We start from the raw sequence: 18,989 nt of genomic DNA on the forward strand, positions 1-18,989 counted from the left end.
AAAAATATTATCAGACATACTGTGAACATTTCCTGAATCTGTTCAACATCAATTGGTAAATATTTAAAAAAGAAGAAATAAATCAAAGAGGGGCTAATAATTGACTTCAACTGTGTATATATATATATATATATATATATATATATATATATATATATAGATAGATAGATGGATAGATAGATAGATAGATAGATAGATAGATAGATAGATAGATAGATAGATAGATAGATAGATAGATAGATAGATAGATAGATAGATAGATAGATAGATAGATAGCCTGCGGGCCGTAGTTTGGACACCCCTGTTATAGGACTACACAGTATCATTATACACAGCAGCCTAAGTGGTGAGGTCCGGAATAAAGCAGTCACTGCTCCTTTTTGTCACGATGATGAACACTGAAGGGGCAAACCATCAGGTCATCTGCTTTGATGGTGATGAAGCTCACAATTTGAGATTGTAGGCAGAGTGGAAATGTTTTGCTGTAAACCATTAATGAAACAACCCAAAACTAAACTATAGTGAGCAGCAAGTTTAAAATAGGATTAAAACTGTAATCACCTGGTTCTGGGTCTTTGAGTGGGGCGGGCTCTGCGATTGTGGAGCTCTTGATGGTGCAATCATGCAGATCCGACAGGTTCACGGTGGGGAAAGCCTGCGTCAGGCAGGTGGGTAGAGCTGCAGCGCAACAGAGCAATGATGATCACCATTATAATATTCAAAACATTCATCACCATTAATAATGACATGGAGCCTTTTCACAACACTCATGATGCATTTAATGCTCAATAAATCCATAAAAGAGGTCAATATTTGGACGTTTAAGAGCACATTTGTACATTTATATGTATTATATCATCTTTGCAACAAATCACTAAAAAATAGGGGTGTAATGGATCACGGTTGATCAGGGATTCGTACTGATCACAGCCCACAGTTCAGGACACATGTGACCCGCGGATAAGGCTAATGCATTTTTATCTTTACTTGTAGATTAATCCTAAATGTGTAACGATCACAGAGAGATTGGCTTTTACGTCATTCAGATCACATGTATGAAAGCATTTAGGATGACGGAATCATCTTTATGATGAATTTTTGGGGAAGTGGTGGGTTTCTCAGGTTATTAGAGGTGTTTGTTGTCTTGTTGAGCCTGCATGCACTTACTATAAGCTGCACCATTAATCATTAAAAGATCGGGATCTCAACACCCACGCAACATCCATTATAAACGCCAAAATCAAGAAGGGGTTTGAGTCTTTAGTTTAGAGTCAAGTAACACAGCAGTACTGGGAGCACGGTTTAGATATATATAGTAGTATATATCTAGTTTAGATATAAACCCTGATGTTTATGGTAAAACTTTAAATCACCGCAGTGTTTCCTCTAGGATGTTTTCCAGCTTTGGCGGCAGGCCTTTTTTTACACAGATCTACCAAATACCTGTGGCGTTATTTCAATGACAGATGTCGTGAGCGCAGTATTAGAAGTCGGGATCGCATTTATGTAATAGCCTACAGCAGTGGTTCTCAAACTTTTTTCACCAAGTACCACCTTAGAAAAAAATGGTCTCTCCAAGTACCACCTTACGACGCTATTTTTTAACCAGTATTAAAAATAGCGTTGTGGGCCTAATTAAGCAGCTACAGGTGTGCACAGTTTAAAAACGATGCAGATTAATTTCTATTATTAAGAATATGTATTATTGTCAGTCACTTTAAACATTTTAAATAGTCTGAACATTAACTGTGCTTGCAGGTAAAAAAAAAAAAAAAAGTTTTAGTTAAAATGTGCTTTTAAAGGTTCATAAAAATGGCGCTGTTCTTAAAAAGTAAAAAGAAAACATCTGCACTTAAATCTAAAGTATTCATAGTAGCCTATTCATCAAAAGCTAGAAATGTTGCTTGGACCTCATAAATATAGGCTATATGTCATATTCATACACTTTCAGACAAATCTTGAAATGTTAAATGTACATATGACAGGGTTCATACAGGCACAGCCTAATGAAAATCAATTCCAGCACCTATTTTTTTTCAAGACTGACATGCTATGTATTGAAGACCTGAAATGTATTCTCAGCAACCCATAAAACATTGCATAGGAATAGATACACATAAAAACCATTAATAATAATAATAATAATAATAATAATAATAATATTTATTAATCATATATTAATAATATAATAAACCTGCACTTAATGCTTGTGAAATCTTTTTTGTACTCAAGGAAAAATACTATTACACTGCTAAAATAACACAAATTTTAGTAAATAATACTAATATTAGGTAAAAGTACAAAGTACTCTTTTAAAAAGTACTAGTTGATTACTTTTGAAAAAAATAATCAGATTTTCATTATGAAATCACTTTTTTTAAGTGTAAACCTGATTGAATGGTTTAATTGCTTAAATCTCAAAGCTACATGTATAGGAATTTGCACTAACAAAGGAAGTATGGTCGATTTTTCCTTTCATGACAATTAATCTTTTTTAATAGCACTGGCAAAACTACCACATAAACTTTAAGGCCATAGAGACACTTTTGCCCATTTTTTAAACAATATTTTCAAGCTTTGAAAGGTTTAACTAAAGTATATGGTAAAAATATTTAAATTTAGCCTTTTATTTACATATTTTACACTATTTTTTTTTACAATATGGCAAATTTGTTTCTTAAATAGCTGTACATCACATGTAGATTTTATTTTACACTTGATCTTAATCTAAAATACAAAAAAAAAGTACACTGTCAGTAAAAAAATAAAACAAATGACTTCATTTTACTTGAGGTATTTGAAATATGACAACACTACATTTATCAAAGCAGTGTTTTAAGAGCCTATTGTTAATTTTGATAAATAAACAATAAGTAACAACAAATTGTTTTGACCTGTAATGCTTTAAGACAGATCAGAATACAGCTAAATGTATAAATCACACAAATACCTCATCCAGAAACATTTCCAGTATAATTCTTTTGTTGTAAAGAAATAAGTTCCACCTTTGCTAAAAGTAAGTTTCACTTCACAATACAGCCAAATAAGAAAAAGAAGACCATTTGCATTGTCATCGATCATGCATCAATCTAATTCTATATACTTGATAACTTTGAATACTTTTGACTAAATTTAGTCAAGGAATAGAGATAAATAATGTCTACTTTAATAGTGGAGAGATCGCGATTGTATTCAATCTAAGCACACAGGCGATCATGAGAGGACTTGCAGTTCATTTGAAAAAAAAAAGCCTATTTAGGAGCTAGCATATCTGTTTTAGCGATTTGCGTACATGAATGCGCCCTCTTGTGTTAAAATAAAGCACTCGCCACATTTGGAGAAATGAGTAATTGCGCAATACCTCCATTCCCGCGCCGCCATTCATACTGTGTTTAGAGGAGTGTCAGGTCAGAGGCGAGTCGACTGGCTGTCGCAGAGCGAAACGTGTATGTAGATCATCAAAAAGGCAGGAAATATGTCCGCGGTTTAATTACTCTGCTAGACATCTCTATAGTGAAAACATCCGAGAAGCATTATTCCAACAAAACTTTTGTTTTTAAGTTGTTTTCTCTGTCTCTGCAACACAGAAAGCCTTTGTCCCGCCCTTACGTTTCACGCGACTAGAAAAGGTCGACTGTGATTGGCTACTTTTCATGTCAGTCAAATCACGCTTCAGAATCAATTCTTAAACTTCGGAAACTGATTTTCAGCAGCTAATGTCACAAAGCACTAAAATAAACATTCTAAGCACAGCATTGTGATCGTACGCTTCACAAAACAGACAATGCTGATCACATCGATGTTAGATTACGCATCAAAGGATTAAAAGTGTTAATTGTTTCTTTCATTATTTGCCGATTCCTCCGCGTACCACTAGGAGGAAGCCCGCGTACCACTAGTGGTACGCGTACCACAGTTTGAGAACCACTGGCCTACAGCATGCGGATCTCTTTGCTTGTGCGCCGATTTCCTCAGCTCGTCCACAAAACTTCTTGCACGCCCCTCAAATATACGCCCCTTCAAGAGCGCGCAGATCTTCTTGTGCGCTCTCAAATTAACACTGCTGAAGTGCGATTTAGTGCGTTTGTGTAGTGAGTATGTCTCCAGCATTTATTAGATTTGCTAGAAATATTTATGAATGTCTCCAATAGATCTACAGAGCGATACAGAGCGATATTTATACGTTGTGGCCTCACGCATCAGTCAGTCAGTCAGCACGTCATCTTAAAGGGTTAAACAAATTAGGCACAGCACTACTGCGGTTACAGAAATGTTTGCGCTGTTATAATTCACTTACCCTTTACTATGTTTTGGTGCGATTATTACCCGCTATTAAAAAAATGAGAATGAGAAGCTGTAATGTAGCCGTGGCGGGTTGAATTTTGGCATGGCGTCCCGCTATAGAAGATTAATGTAGCGGAAACCATGCACCGTCATATGCATTTAACTTGACGCTCAAAAACGAAAGTTGCAGGCAGCAGTTACATTACTTCACCTGTAGGTGGCGACAACCAGCCATCAAAAATACGCCTCTGAATAATTCTTAAACATTGGTCATCTAGCAATGAAGCTTTATAAGTGAATAACTGAATCAATTATTGAAGATAAGACTAAATTAATTAAGAATGTTCAAATAATGATGTTAGACTTCTACATTTAGCGTCATCAGCAACAGCAGCAGTAACAGTAAATTTCCCACAGCACTGAATATTTTAGTTTGTTGTTATTCAGCTGATTATTTCTTCTATGTTATTTTTAATAAATCACAGGTTCTCAGTTCTGTTTGTTAAAACCTAAAGTGTCTTGCAGTGCTGTTTCTGTAATAAATGGAAAGCAAACTACATTTGTCTCCCCCTTTATAGCTTGTTATGGGTTTGTGATTGGTCTTTTCTGTTTCCTGGTTTTGCTTTCTTTTTAGCTGCGTCGCAAATGGCACACTATACACTATGCACTCATGCACTATGTACTTATGTACTTACACACTCAACAGGACAGTATATGTATGTAGTGTCGTCCCAAATGGAGCACTAATGTTTTTTTACTAAGCGGAAATTCAAACCGTTTCCCTGATGACGTGTGACAGTCGCCAAATCAGTGAAATAAACAACAGAATTATCTAATAATACCTGCCGTGAGTATTGCCGCATTCACCATCGGGAGGCGCTATACTCACTCTCATAGGAGAATTTTGCTTTCACCATCCAAAATAAATAAAGTTATCCAACATGTGCGTCCGATAGCTCCGCCCCTTCCGCTACGTAAGCAAACCTGCGGTCGTTGAGTGCGTGAAGTGTCCATCATTACACACTTCATTATACTGGCTGAATGAGTGCATCATCCGGGTAATTAAAGTGCACTTATTATTCTTAGAGTTTTCAGTGTGAACACACTACTGACACTATTTATACTACAAAATGAAGTAGAATAGTGCATAAGTATGCGATTTGGGACGCAGTAGATGTTTAGTAGGTGACTCAGTATGGTGCAGCATGTGCGGCTAATCTTCTGGCTTATTAAAGGAGCTTCTAAGATGTGTTTGGGAGAATCGTTTTTTGGTTTGACTTTGTTTGGCTTACCTACTGCTTATATTACTTTTCTTTATTTTGAACTTTGCTCCGATGTAATCTGATGTTGTTTTGAACATTATGGGGAATGTTTTGATATGGTTACTTAAATTAATTTGGTTATTTAAATTGCTTCCTTGTCCTCAATTGTGAGTTGCTTTGGATAAAAGCGTCTGCTAAATGACTAAATGTAAATGTAAAATGGTTACTCTGATTTCTCTTTGCACTTTATGTTATTATTTTGTCTTTGTAACCTTTAAATGAATATCTCTTAGCAGTTTTTCATTCAGCTTGGTTTGGTTCCCTTCTTTTTGTTGCGTGCTCAAGGCGGCACATAACAAGCTGATCCAAAAAATGGTCTGATCCGTGACAATGTGATGCAAACCATGAGATCTGTGATGCGTTACACTAATAAGAGCACGTGTGTGAGGTGTGTGTAATGCAGTGTGTACGGGTGCAGGACAGTATTCTCTCCCCTGGCTGCTGTTATCAGCCTTGCATCCCTACCGGTGGAAACGGTTCCACTGGGAAAGGGCAGCACCGGCACCGCTTTGGGCTGGCTGTCCACTGACATGGCCTGCAGATACTTCCAGATGTCTGAGGAGGATGCCGGCAAGGGTGAGGGCTCCATCTTTTGCTGGGTGAAGAGCTGACCGGGGGGCGGAGAGAAAAAGGAGGTGGGTGGAGGCTTCAGTGGAGGAGCGGCGGACACTAGACAGACACAGAGAGAAAACAGCTCAGCACACTGTTTAAACCACAGCTCTCATGCAGAAATCACTCTTGAGATGTTGTGTGTGTGTGTGTGTGTGTGTGTGTGTGTGTGAGTGTGTTAGTCAGGTGTGTGTCCTCCTTAAGCGTCTCCTGTGTGTAACACTAGTGTCCTCTACATCTCCTCCTTCTGTTGTGATGTCTGACTGTTGTAGCTGTGTAATAACTCTGATCATTCAGTGGAGTGATATGGAGCTGTATTGTGCTCTAAACCTGCCGGAACTACTTTAGCTGTGCCTTTATCTGACAATAACCAAACACCTGAGAGTGACCAGCAGCCAATCAGAATCCAGCATTCAGCAGAGGTGATGTGTAAATGGTAATGAGAGATCAGTGTGTTTGATTGAACAGAGTATTGATCAGTGTGTGTTACTCCGCTGTACACACCCACGGTCGAGCGGATGAGGAAAAGTTACCTGCTGGTACACTGGCTGGTGCACTGGCTGCCACTGGCTGTTTGGAGACAGGTAGAGTTCGTTTAGCCGTAGGGAATGGCCGTCTTTCAGCAGACATCGAGGACCCTACACATGCACGCACACACACACACATTGACCAGAAGACAGACCTCTGAGCTATTAGTAAAATGATATCATGTGATGATCATTAATACACACACACACACCCACACACTCAATAACCACGTACACACTCATAAGTGCGCAAACACAGACACACTCAATGACCCATACACATTCATTAGTGATTAGCGAACATACAAAAAGACACACAGACACACACTGACCCCACGCAATCACCCACTGACACACACACACACACACACACACACACACACACACACACACACACACACACACACCTGTGATGATACTGCTCAGCTTGAGATTATGCAGCATTCCTTCAGTTCTCTTGCGCTTCTCCATCAGCCGGTGCTCATCTGCTCATTTCACACACACACATACACACACACGACAAAATATTAAATCATCTCATTACATTACACAGAATATGCAGTAATAACAATGTAATAATGCTGTAATAAAGCAGTAAGAACCCAATAACAACACTATTAACACCGTAATAATGCAGTAATAACACAGTAATTACTTGGTAATGTCACAATAACTCAGTAGTAATGCTGTGATAATGCGGGTACACAAAGATAACAGTAGTATTACTGCATTATTATCGTGTTAATAGTGCTACCACAGTAAGAAAACAAAGAAAATGCAGAAATAACAGTGATAATGCAGCAATAATGCTGTAATAACTGCTAACACTGTATTTATGTAGTAATCATGAATTAACAAAACTATATTACACCCTAAGATTGCAATAACACTGTAATAACGCAGCAATAATGCCATGATGAAGTCATAACAGTGATAACAGTTATAACAGTGATAATAATGCAGTAGTAACAATAATAATGCAGTAATAATGCTGATAGTGTGATAATGTAGTAATAACATTGTAAAAATTTTATTAATGAATTAACAGTAATAACGCTGTAATAATGGAATAATGCTGTAAAACACGTACACATTGCAGTAATAACACAGTAATATTGCCATAATATTGCTGTAATAATGTCATAATGCAGTAATAACGTAGTAATAATGCGGTAATGTAGTAATAATGCTGTAACAACACTTAATTAACACTGTAATGATGCAGTAATGTATTAATAATGCAGTAATAACAAGTAATTAACCCCGTAATAATGCGGTAATGTAGTAATAATGCAGTAATAACACTCAACACCGTAATAATGCGGTAATGTAGTAATAATGCAGTAATAATACTTAATTAACACCGTAATAATGCGGTAATGTAGAAATAATGCATTAATAACACTTAATTAACACTAATAATTCAGTAATGTAGTAATTATGCTGTAATAACAGTTTATTAACCATAATAATGCAGTAATAATACTTAATTAACCATAATAATGCAGTAATAACACTTAGTTAACACTGTAATAACTAGGTATTAATGCAGTATGTAATGGCAACACTGTAATAAAGCTCACCCGGGTCTGAGGGCAGGTACTGGAAGTCCATGGGCTCGCTGACCTCGCGGTCAGATGGTCTGCGCAGCTGCATCTTGACACGCAGCGGCTCGGTCAGGTTAGTGTCGCAGTAGGGCGGCGTGCGGAACACTATCGCCACCTGCCGGTGCACATCAGCCTGAGAGAACGAGCCCTTACTCTCCCACGAGTCCAGGAAGAAGCGCACCTCAATGTCCTCTGAAACACACACACACACAGCATTTTAACCCAGCCCTATGAACAATATTAATACTGAAAATGATCAGTATAAATAAATATATGAATGAATCAAACGTTCAGTGAGACAGTATATGAGCGATGCTGAAACAGGCTGTGTGTGTGTCTCTGTGCTTTTGTGTGTTTATGTGTCTGATTGAGAGTGTGTGTTTGTCTTTAAGTATCCGTGTCTGTCTCTGTATTTGTGTGTGTGTGTGTCTCTGCAGTGCCACACACACACCTTTCTGTACTTTATCACACAGCAGGAAAATCTCGTCTCCTCCTCGACAGCTGCCGGAGTTTCTATTGACACGGCAGATCTTCAGCTCAGCAGTGTTAGGAGCTCCTGCAGGACACAAACACAGAGTTACACACACACAAACACACACATAGATGCACATACAGAAACACAAACAGATACACACAAACGCATACAGATGCACAAACAGACACACACACACACACACACACACAGTCGTACTGTTGTCGTATATCGGCTGAGAGACGACGGGCTCCAGAGGGAACAGATCTCCGCTGCTCAGGGTGATGGAGACCTGGAAACACAGACGCACCGCGTTCAGGTCGAACTCCTCCTCCCAGATCTTTGCGTCAGGAACTACACACACACACATGCACACGTGCAGAGAGAGAGAGAGAATCCAGGTTGCAGATTAACAGTTATGTGTTTGTAAAATGTCATTCACAAATACAGAATGACACAAAAATAAACAAATGTAATTTTGATCCCGCTTGCTTTTGAAGCGTTGTTGATCGAGTTCTTAAATGCCTATGATTGATCACACGCTCAACAGAGAGGGCTGCGATTGGCTCTAATGGTCAGCGCGACTTTGGTGTTGTTCAGCAAACAGTGACACGGACACTGATGTTAATCGGCCGCGGCGATCAGCTGGTCCATTATAGACGGCGTCGCGGTGGAGAAAACTCGCTCGGCAGACATGGTCGTAACGTTACGTTACAAGTACTGTTATTGTTGTAGCAGCTGAGAGAGGAAATAAAACAGACCCCCTAGTTTTGTGCGATTCTGTGATCGCTGAATCCAACGCAAAAATCAACAAAAAGTCGCACATTTTTGCGATTCTGCAAAATTCTTATTTAAACGCAAAATAATCAAAACAAATTTAAATCTTATTAAACAACAAATTCCAAACCAAATTATATTTGTATTTGCAATTGAGTGTGTCACATGACTTATAGATGTTGCATACGCAGCACACGAGATCAATTTAAGTGTCTCTCGAAAAACGGCGTCTCACCTGCGCCCTCACAATCATTACAGTACATGAAAGCCAGGTGGCGGCGTTTTGCAGCATGTGCAGTAAACAGACGCAGATTAAGTGCGAGTGATTTACATGTGAAGTCAATGCAAAGATGCGATTAGGCATCCTGTGGCGCAAATTGTGCGTTTGACGCGCTGTAAAATAAAGTGTGAGCAAACATCTAACAAACAGAGCAACAGAGCAGACAAAACAGCAGCAGCTTACAATGACGGAGATTGGTTGAGGGATGACTTTAGCAAAGAATAAATAAATAAACAAAAGATTTCAATAAAATAAATTCGCGAAACACTAGAGGGTCTGATAAAACAAAACCTCACGAACACGCCAGCAGGTCAAAGGGACTACAGAGAGTGAGAGAGAGCTGGGTTCTGTTGTACTTCCCTCTCAGTGACAGACTGTCCAGCAAACTCACAAGCAGTCAATTGTGCACAGTTTCTGCTTTGTAAGTTGTTGAAGCAGTTTTAATTACTCACAGCCTCCTCCCTCGCTATAGTAAGCTACCGCCATATAGCGCATGTGTGATAAATGACGTCAGTATATAATAAGCGGTTATGATTATTACTAAACCAATAACACACTGTTCACGTCTGATTCTCAGTGCATTGAAGAAACAATGAATTCTGACAGCCCTAGTAACTTATACATACTACTAATTACTACTGACACTACTACTGAGGACTAGGCCCACACGGAATCTGCACACGCAGAAATCTGCAGATTTCCAGCCCATGGCTGAGTCTATTTAGTTACTTGTGTGAATGTGTGTAATCTTATATTTATTCAGTTTTTAAATAAATTCAGTAATAATGTTGACGAGTATTAAAATATTGACATGATTTATTCACAATACAGCTGTCTTGTCTTAGATCTATTATATGAGAGACTTGCTTTGATTACCAAACAAGTGGATCTAATTGGATTTGCATAGTAAACAGTAAATAAAAGTTTAAAATGCATTATTTGTTGACTTCATATATTAAGTTTTTAGTTACGATACTACTACAATCCTTCCGCATAAATCTGCAGAATTTTTACTAAATTCTCAGCAGAAATAGTAAAAGATGTCAGAAGAATCTGTCTGGCCCTACTAATAACTGTATATACTGATGAAGTCAGAATTATTCACCCCCCCCCCCCTTCTTTTTTAAATATTTTCCAAATGATGTTGAACAGATTGAGGAAATGTTCACAGTATGTCTGATAATATTTTTTCTTCTGGAGAAAGTCTTATTTGTTGTATTTCGGCAAGAATAAAAGCAGTTTTTAATTTTTTAAACACCATTTTAGGTCAATATTATTAGCCCCTTTAAGCTATATTTGTTTTCAACAGTCTACAGAACAAACCACTGTTATACAATAACCTGCCTAATTCCCCTAACCTGCCTAATTAACTTAATTACCCTAGTGAAGCCTTTAAATGTCACTTTAAGCTGTATACTAGTGTCTTGAAGAATATCTAGTCTAATATTATTTACTGTCATCATGACAAAGAGAAAATAAATCAGTGATTAGAGATGAGTTATTAAAACTATCATGATTAGAAATGTGTTGGAGAAATCTGCTCTCCTTTAAACAGAAATTAGGGAAAAAAATAAACAGGGGGGCGAATAATTCAGACTGCAACTGTATGTGGATGAACACAGGTGCAGCTGTTGGGTTAAATGCAGTGATTTGTCAGTGGTGTGTCTGTCTGGGTCACTCACTCTTGAATGGGTTGTTTTGCGTCTGCAGTCTGCAGGAAACAGCTTCTCCCACATCCTTCTTCTTCACACACTGAATACCCAGATTCTGGAAACTGAAACCCAGAAATGAGTCTCTGCGCTCCATTTATAACCAACACACACACACACACACACACACACACACACACACACACACACACGAGAAGACATAGCGCTCCAGAAACGGCAGTGAGAGGCAGACAGGAAGCAGAAACTGTGATGTTTCCGATGGACACGCACTACAGTTAGAGATGGATAATAATAATACACACACACACACACACACGCAGTCATGATGTTTCCAATGGACAGACGCTACAGTTAGAGAAGAATAACACACACACACGCACACACTAGAGGCCTGTTAAGCAGAGCATATTTAACAGAGTCATAAGAAACTGCTGGAGAACACACACACACACACACACACACACACACACACACACACACACACACACACACACACACGTTCAGCAAAATATTTCTGACAGAGTCATAAGAAACTGCTGGAGAACACACACAGATGCACACACAGGTACAAACGTACTCAACTCCCACACACACTCAGACTTACACACACCCACACACACCTGTGTATCCTGCGCTCCTGCAGATCTGCCTCATAGTAGCCATGTTTACAGTCTTTTCCCACCAGCTCGTGTGGGTGTGGCTTATACGGCTGATTCTTGGTTACCAAGGAGATCCGCACTCTGACCGGCCCACTGTAGTTGTGAACCTATGAGAAAAGCCAGACAGAGTCATGTGACCCATCGGTGTGTATAAAAGACCAGCAGTTTTTTCAGTGTGCACAAAAACACTGTGCTTTACTTCTCTAGTGCTGTAAATCACGGTAAAAACACAGTAAAAGCATTGTAAATATCACTGTAATAATCCCTAAAAATCACTCAAGAAATTGTAAAAATCATGGTAAGATCACTATAAATCAGAGTAAAATCATTGTAAATCACTGTAAATATTACTTTAAAAAAATCACTAAATCAATGTAAAAGCTTTGTAAATATCACTGTAAAATCACTAAACATCACTCTAGAAATCTTTGGAGAAATCATTGTAAAATCACTATAAAGCACTGTAAAATCATTGTAAATCAATGTAAATATTACTGTAAAAAATCATTGCAAAATCACTGTAAATCACAACAAATTACCCTAAAATCATTGAAAAAATTCAAGGTAAAAATCACTAAACCACTGCAAAAAAAAAAAAAAAAAAAAAAAAATATATATATATATATATATATATATATATATATATATATATATATATATATATTCACAAAAAAATCCCTCTAGAAATCATTATAAAAATGATTATTAAATCACTGTAAAAACATTGTAAATCACTGTAAAATAATTGCAAATATTACTGTTAAAATAATCACTGTAAAAATCATTGCAAAATCTGTAAAAAAAGTCACAGTAAAAAAACTGTAAATAACAAAAATAAATAAATAAGTAAATAAATAAAAAAACGCTGTAAAAATTGTTGCAAAATCATTATAAACCACTGTAAAATAACTAAACATCACTCGAGAAATCATTGTAAAATCACTATAAATCACTTTTAAATCATTGTAAATATTACTGTAAAAAATCATAGCAAAATCACTGTAAAAATCATGGCAAAATTTTTGTAAAATCACTGTAAATACCCCCCCAAAATACTCTAGAAATCATTGTAAAAAAGATTTTTAAATCACTGTAAATACTACTGTAAAAAAGTAAAATAAAATAAAAATGACTGTAAAAAAAGTTCATGGTAAAAATCCCTAAATCACTGTAAAAAACACTGTACAATCGCAAAAAAAAAAAAAATCCTTCTAGAAATCATTATAAAAATATTGTAAAGTTACTATAAATTTGTAAATCACTGCAAAATCATTGTAAATCACTGTAGAAATCACAGTACAATCATTGTAGAAATAACTGTAAAAATCACAGTGTGAAAAAAATCTATGCAAAAACGCTGTAAAATCACTTTTAAAAAATCACTCTAGAAATCATTGGGGAAATCATTGTAAAATCACTTTAAAATCATTGCAAAATCACTGTAAAAAAATCCCAGCATAAAAACATGTAAAATCAATATTTTTTTTAATCACTGTAAAAAAAAGTCACAGTAAAATCACTGTAAATCACTAGGAAATCACTTTATAAATCACTGTAAAAAAGATTTTTAAATTACTATAAAATATTGTAAATTATTGTAAAATAGTTTTAAATCACTGTAAATATTACTTAGGGTTGTAACAATATACCGGTATGACGGTCCAGCACGATTTGAACGTGCACGATTATCATACCATGAACAATTGCATATCAACGGTTTTAACCCTTAAAGACCGAGACAGCCGCCCGCGGCTAAAAATAAGTATTGCTCTTAAATGTTTAATAACTTTTGATCCGCTGATCCGATTCATACAATTCAAAGATTGGCATAAAGAAGAGAATCTCAGCTTTCCAGTGCTGTATCACATAACATTCACGGACTTTCAGAGGCTCCGGAATCAGTGCGGTTACGTCATCAACATTTGACAACGCTGATTTGACAAAGAAACGCTCGCCACTGTGTCTCCGGACAAATCAGACATGATACATTGATGCATTGTCCCTCCTCCATGACCAGATTGGTTCAAACTCGCTATATCACAACCAATAAGCATAGGTTTCGCTTTTGTTTGTGGACCAACATGAGCTTTTTGAACAACACTGAATGAGAGATAGGCATACATTTATGCGCGGCTAAATAAAACGCAAAAAAAAAAAGTTTTGCATGAAATAATTCTCATACTAAGTACTTTTGCATGCACAGCAGCACAGAAACATGACAAAACAGTGACACAGCAAAGACGAACTGCTGCTCTTGCTGTTTTCAAAAGACGCAAATAAAGATGCAGCTGTTTGTCTGCATTGCAGACAACCATATCCATATCCATAGACAACCATATCCATGCTGGCACATAAAACCTAAGGATGTTCCATATTGAATCTAGTTTCGTTATGTAACTATTTATAGTATAGTAAATATTTATATCTATTTTTTTACTGAGGATTTGCACCATGTTTATTTGGACTTTATTTGGACTTTGACACATTATTTATTATTTTCTTATTTTTTTATTTGTTCATTGTAAGTAGTGTTGTTTATAGTAACTGAAAATATATTATTTGGAAAAAGTCAAATTTGCTTCACTGTTCTATTATTTTGTAACATACCGTATACCGCGAAACCGTCAAACCGTGGTATTGTTTTAGACGATTATCATACCGTGAAAAATTCATACCGTTACAACCCTAATATTACTGCAAAAAATCTCTGTACAAATCATTGCAAAATCACTATAAACCACGGTAAAATCATTGCAAACCACTGTAGAAATTATTCCTAAATCACAATAAAATTATTGTAAATCACTGTAAATATTACTGCAAAAATAAATAAATAAAATAAATCACAGCAAAAATCATTGCAAAATTTTTTAAATCACTGTAAAAATCACAGTGTAAAATTAATGTTAGTGTGTGTGTGTGTGTGTATATAAATCCAATTTTAAAATGGGTTTAAAACAATTAAAAACTGCTTTTATTCTAGCCGAAATAGAGACTTTCTCCAGAAGAACAAATATTAGAGGAAACACTGTGATTATGTCCTGAATCTGTTCAACATCAGTCCGTATACACATGACAGAGCATGCAGCATTTTTCACTGTATTATATTTTGCTATATTAATATTTCGGCAGTAAGCGTCAGAGGTGTTGTTAGTCTGCGTACCCTAATGGCGGGGTGCGTTTTCGTGGTGTCGTTGCTCTTCTCTCCAGGGATGCTGCCGGCCGATCGACCCTCACACTTATAACGGAAACGCATCCCTCGAGATTTAGGCTGCTCGATGATCTCCACATGTGGAGGACCTGCTCTCACACACACACACAGACAGACAGACAGACAGACAGGTTTATGAATTACTTCAGTGTTGATGATTAAGAAACATTTCAGTGTTGAATAACACAATATATTTTCATTACAAACCAATAACTAATAATCACTTCAACATTTAATAATTGAACAATAGGAGGCTGTGAAGATAAGGTCTACAACAGATGCTTGTCCTCCATTGTGTGTGTGTGTGAGTGTGTTTGCATGTGTGTGCATGATATGTGATTGCATCTGAAAGATATGTGATGTGTGTGTGTGTGTGTTTGTGTATGAAATTTGTGATTGTGTGATACAGTATGTTATTGCGTTCGTGATTAAGAGTTTGATATGTGATGTATGAGATTTGTGATTGTGTGTGTGTGTGTGTGTGTGTGTGTGTGTGTGTGTGTGTGTGTGTGTGTGTGTGTGTGTGATCTCTCACCTTGAGGCACCTGCGAAGTTCCCCACTGGTGAAACATTCCTGAAAGATTAAAACAAGACACACAACAGATGAGAAACACAAAGTCTCTCTCTCTCTCTCTCTCTCTCTCAGTCTCGCTAATATATATGTATATATATACACACAGTTGAAGTCAGAATTATTCGCCCCCTTCGATTTTTTTTCTTCTTTTTTAAAATATTTTACAAATGATGTTAAACAGAGCAAGGACATTTTCACAGTATGTCTGATAATATTTGTTCTTCTGGAGAATGTTTTATTTGTTTTATTTTGGCTAGAATAAAAGCAGTTTTTAATTTTTTATGAACCATTTTAGGGTCAATATTATTAGCCCCTTTAAGCTATATTTTTTTCTTGATAATCTACAAAACAAACCATCATTATACAATAACTTGCCTAATTACCCTAACCTGCCTAGTTAAATTAATTACCCTAGTGAAGCCTTTACATGTCACTTTAAGCTGTATAGAAGTGTCTTGAAGAATATCTAGTCTAATATTATTTACTGTCATCATGACAAAGAGGAAATAAATCAGTTATTAGAGACGAGTTATTAACACTATTATGTTTAGAAATGTGTTGGAGAAATCTGCTCTCCGTTAAACAGAAATTAGGGAAAAAATAAACAAGCTGTCTAATCATTAAAGGGGGCTAATAATTCTGACTTCAACTGTATATATGTATAGCTTTAAGAAAAACCTAATCAGCCCTACAATGAACACCATCGAAATACCAAGCATTTATACTGTCATGAGTAACAATGTAAATATACTACAACATTTAGTGAAGTTGATTTGCTGATTTCAATACGCTGATTACATTATATAAAAACAATAAATAAGAATGCAAATAAACAGTTAAAGTCAGAATTATCAGCCCCTCTGAATGATCAGCCCCGTTTAGTTTTTCCTCAATTTCTGTTTAACGGACATTTTACAATTCTAACACATGTCTAATCATAATAGTGTTAATAACTCATCTCTAATAACTGGTTTATTTTCTCTTTGTCATGATGACAGTAAATAATATTAGACTAGATATTCTTCAAGACACTTCTATACAGCTTAAAGTGACATGTAAAGGCTTCACTAGGGTAATTAGGCAAGTTATTGTATAATGATGGTTTGTTCTGTAGACTAATAATAGTAGGGGCTAATAATTTGACCTTAAAATGGTGTTTCAAAATTGAAAACTGTTTTTATTCTAGCCGAAATAAAACAAATCAGACTTTCTCCAGAAGAACAAACATTATCAGACATACTGTGAACATTTCCTGAACCTGTTCAACATCAATTGGGGATAATAAAAAAAGAGGAAATGTTCTGAGGGGGCGAATAATTCTGACTTAAACTGTGTTTGTTTCCTGCTTTTAAAGGAGCATTATAAATACTGTGAGCCTCAGACAACATTGTTTCCTCATTCTCATGTAAACTACACGAGTATAAAACCCCATGGGAACAACAGCCAATCAGAACACAGGAATTTGTGTGTTGAGACCAAAAGGCCACGCCCTCAAGATTTGCATATCCTTTAGTACTTTAGGTCACATTCTTCATTAGAGGTCACCAACCCTGTTCCTCTGACATCTGCAGAGTTCAGCTCCAACACTGATCGAACACACCTGAACCAATTAAATTAGACCTGAAGCAGCACTTGATAATTACAGGCAGGTTTGTTTGGTCAGGGTTGCAGCTGAAATCTACAGGACGGTAGATTTCCAGGAACCGGGTCGCTGACCCCTGTTCTACGCCATCGAGACCTGATGAGCAGCCATGTCATCAGACCACTAGCCAAAACATGGATTGATATGTTCCTCAGAGAAAGAGACATGTGGATATTTCACCTTCAACAGTGCAGAACAGCATTAAAGACTGAAGGAATCTGGAGGAGTTTCAGTGCGTAAAGGACAAGAGCGCAAGCCTAAGCTGAACAACCGTGACCTCCGACCCCTCAGGGGGCGCTGCATCAAGAGTCCTCATTCATCTATAAGCAGATCAGCACATGGGCTCAGCACTACTGCGGTAAACCTTTGACAAGCAGCACAATACAGAGTTACATCCACAAACACCAGTCTAAACTGCACTGTGCCAAGAGGAAGCCCTATGTTAACAGTGTCCAGAAGCGTCGTCCACTTTTCTGGGCTCAGAGGCATTTGGTATGGAGGTGAATGTGAAGGAAGCTCTCCAGGATTAGGGTTGGTGACGCCTATTCTATGTCATTCAGACCTGACGAGCAGCTGCGTCATCAGATCACTAGCTAAAACACAGACTCATATGTTGCACACGGGATCATTATTATGCACGCAATTCGCTAACATGCATTAAAATGTACGCAGTAGGGTTGTCGTGATGACATGAATTCACATTATGGTACTGTACCAGCTGAAGTATCGTGATACTAAGTAGTATTGCGATACTGTAATTCACAACTCAAATCTATGAAAAAAGGTAATTGTCAGAAATACTAACCAACAAAAAATACATTAAAATAAAGATACACATTATGCCGGATGAAATTGGTTACAAAAAAAGTGTTTCTTCAGCAAAATTAGGCTATATGAAGTGCTCAAAAATAGTTTCTGTTTCCTGTTGGTCTTTTGGGTTTTACCATCTATTGTTTGTTTGTTGCTTTCTTACCAGGTATTCAAAATTTCTCCTTGCGAGTCGTCTTTTTTTATAATAATTTTTAAGGGGTTTTCACATTTATGCGATAGGACAGTAGAGAGTACTCACAGGAAAGCATGGGGAGCAGAGAGAGAGGAAGGATCGCATAGGGCTGCGAGGCAGGAATCAAACTCGGGTCGCTGTGAGCACTGGAGTGCATGTGTCAACGCACTAACCACTATACCAGTGGTACCGACAGGAGTCGTCTTTTTAAGAGATTGTTACGGCTGTTTATCTATTTCCTAAAAACAAGCTAAAAAATCTGTCAATGGTGTAACGGTTGCCGTATATTGGTAGAATTTTTGCGTCCCGTTCTCTCTCTCTTTTTCTATCTCCCTCTCTTTCTCTCTCCCCA

General features: G+C 37.0%; 2 protein-coding genes across 10 annotated transcripts in view; both read right to left on the minus strand.

The window, feature by feature from the left end:
- alpk1 (alpha-kinase 1) overlaps nt 1-18,989 on the minus strand; it is an 859,942-nt gene that overhangs the window by 434,867 nt on the left and 406,086 nt on the right. The gene's annotated exons all lie outside the window — the stretch shown is intronic.
- Nucleotides 1-18,989, minus strand: part of rela (v-rel avian reticuloendotheliosis viral oncogene homolog A) — a 41,167-nt gene that overhangs the window by 9,276 nt on the left and 12,902 nt on the right. For 7 of the 9 annotated variants that reach the window (XR_012382368.1, XR_012382369.1, XM_068222214.2 and 4 more), the window contains exons 2-12: nt 15,954-15,992; nt 15,371-15,507; nt 12,169-12,314; nt 11,561-11,652; nt 9,041-9,175; nt 8,801-8,905; nt 8,326-8,541; nt 7,150-7,227; nt 6,749-6,853; nt 6,072-6,275; nt 562-678 (exon numbers count right to left, since the gene is read on the minus strand). Coding sequence is in view for 6 of the 9 variants with exons in the window: in XM_068222214.2 (XP_068078315.1) it covers nt 562-678; nt 6,072-6,275; nt 6,749-6,853; nt 7,150-7,227; nt 8,326-8,541; nt 8,801-8,905; nt 9,041-9,175; nt 11,561-11,652; nt 12,169-12,314; nt 15,371-15,507; nt 15,954-15,992 (1,374 nt within the window). In the remaining 3 variants the exon portion in view is untranslated. 9 annotated transcript variants of the gene reach the window in all.

The sequence above is a fragment of the Danio rerio genome, chromosome 7 (genome assembly GCF_049306965.1).
Source record: "Danio rerio strain Tuebingen ecotype United States chromosome 7, GRCz12tu, whole genome shotgun sequence".
Taxonomy (NCBI): Eukaryota; Metazoa; Chordata; class Actinopteri; order Cypriniformes; family Danionidae; genus Danio; species Danio rerio.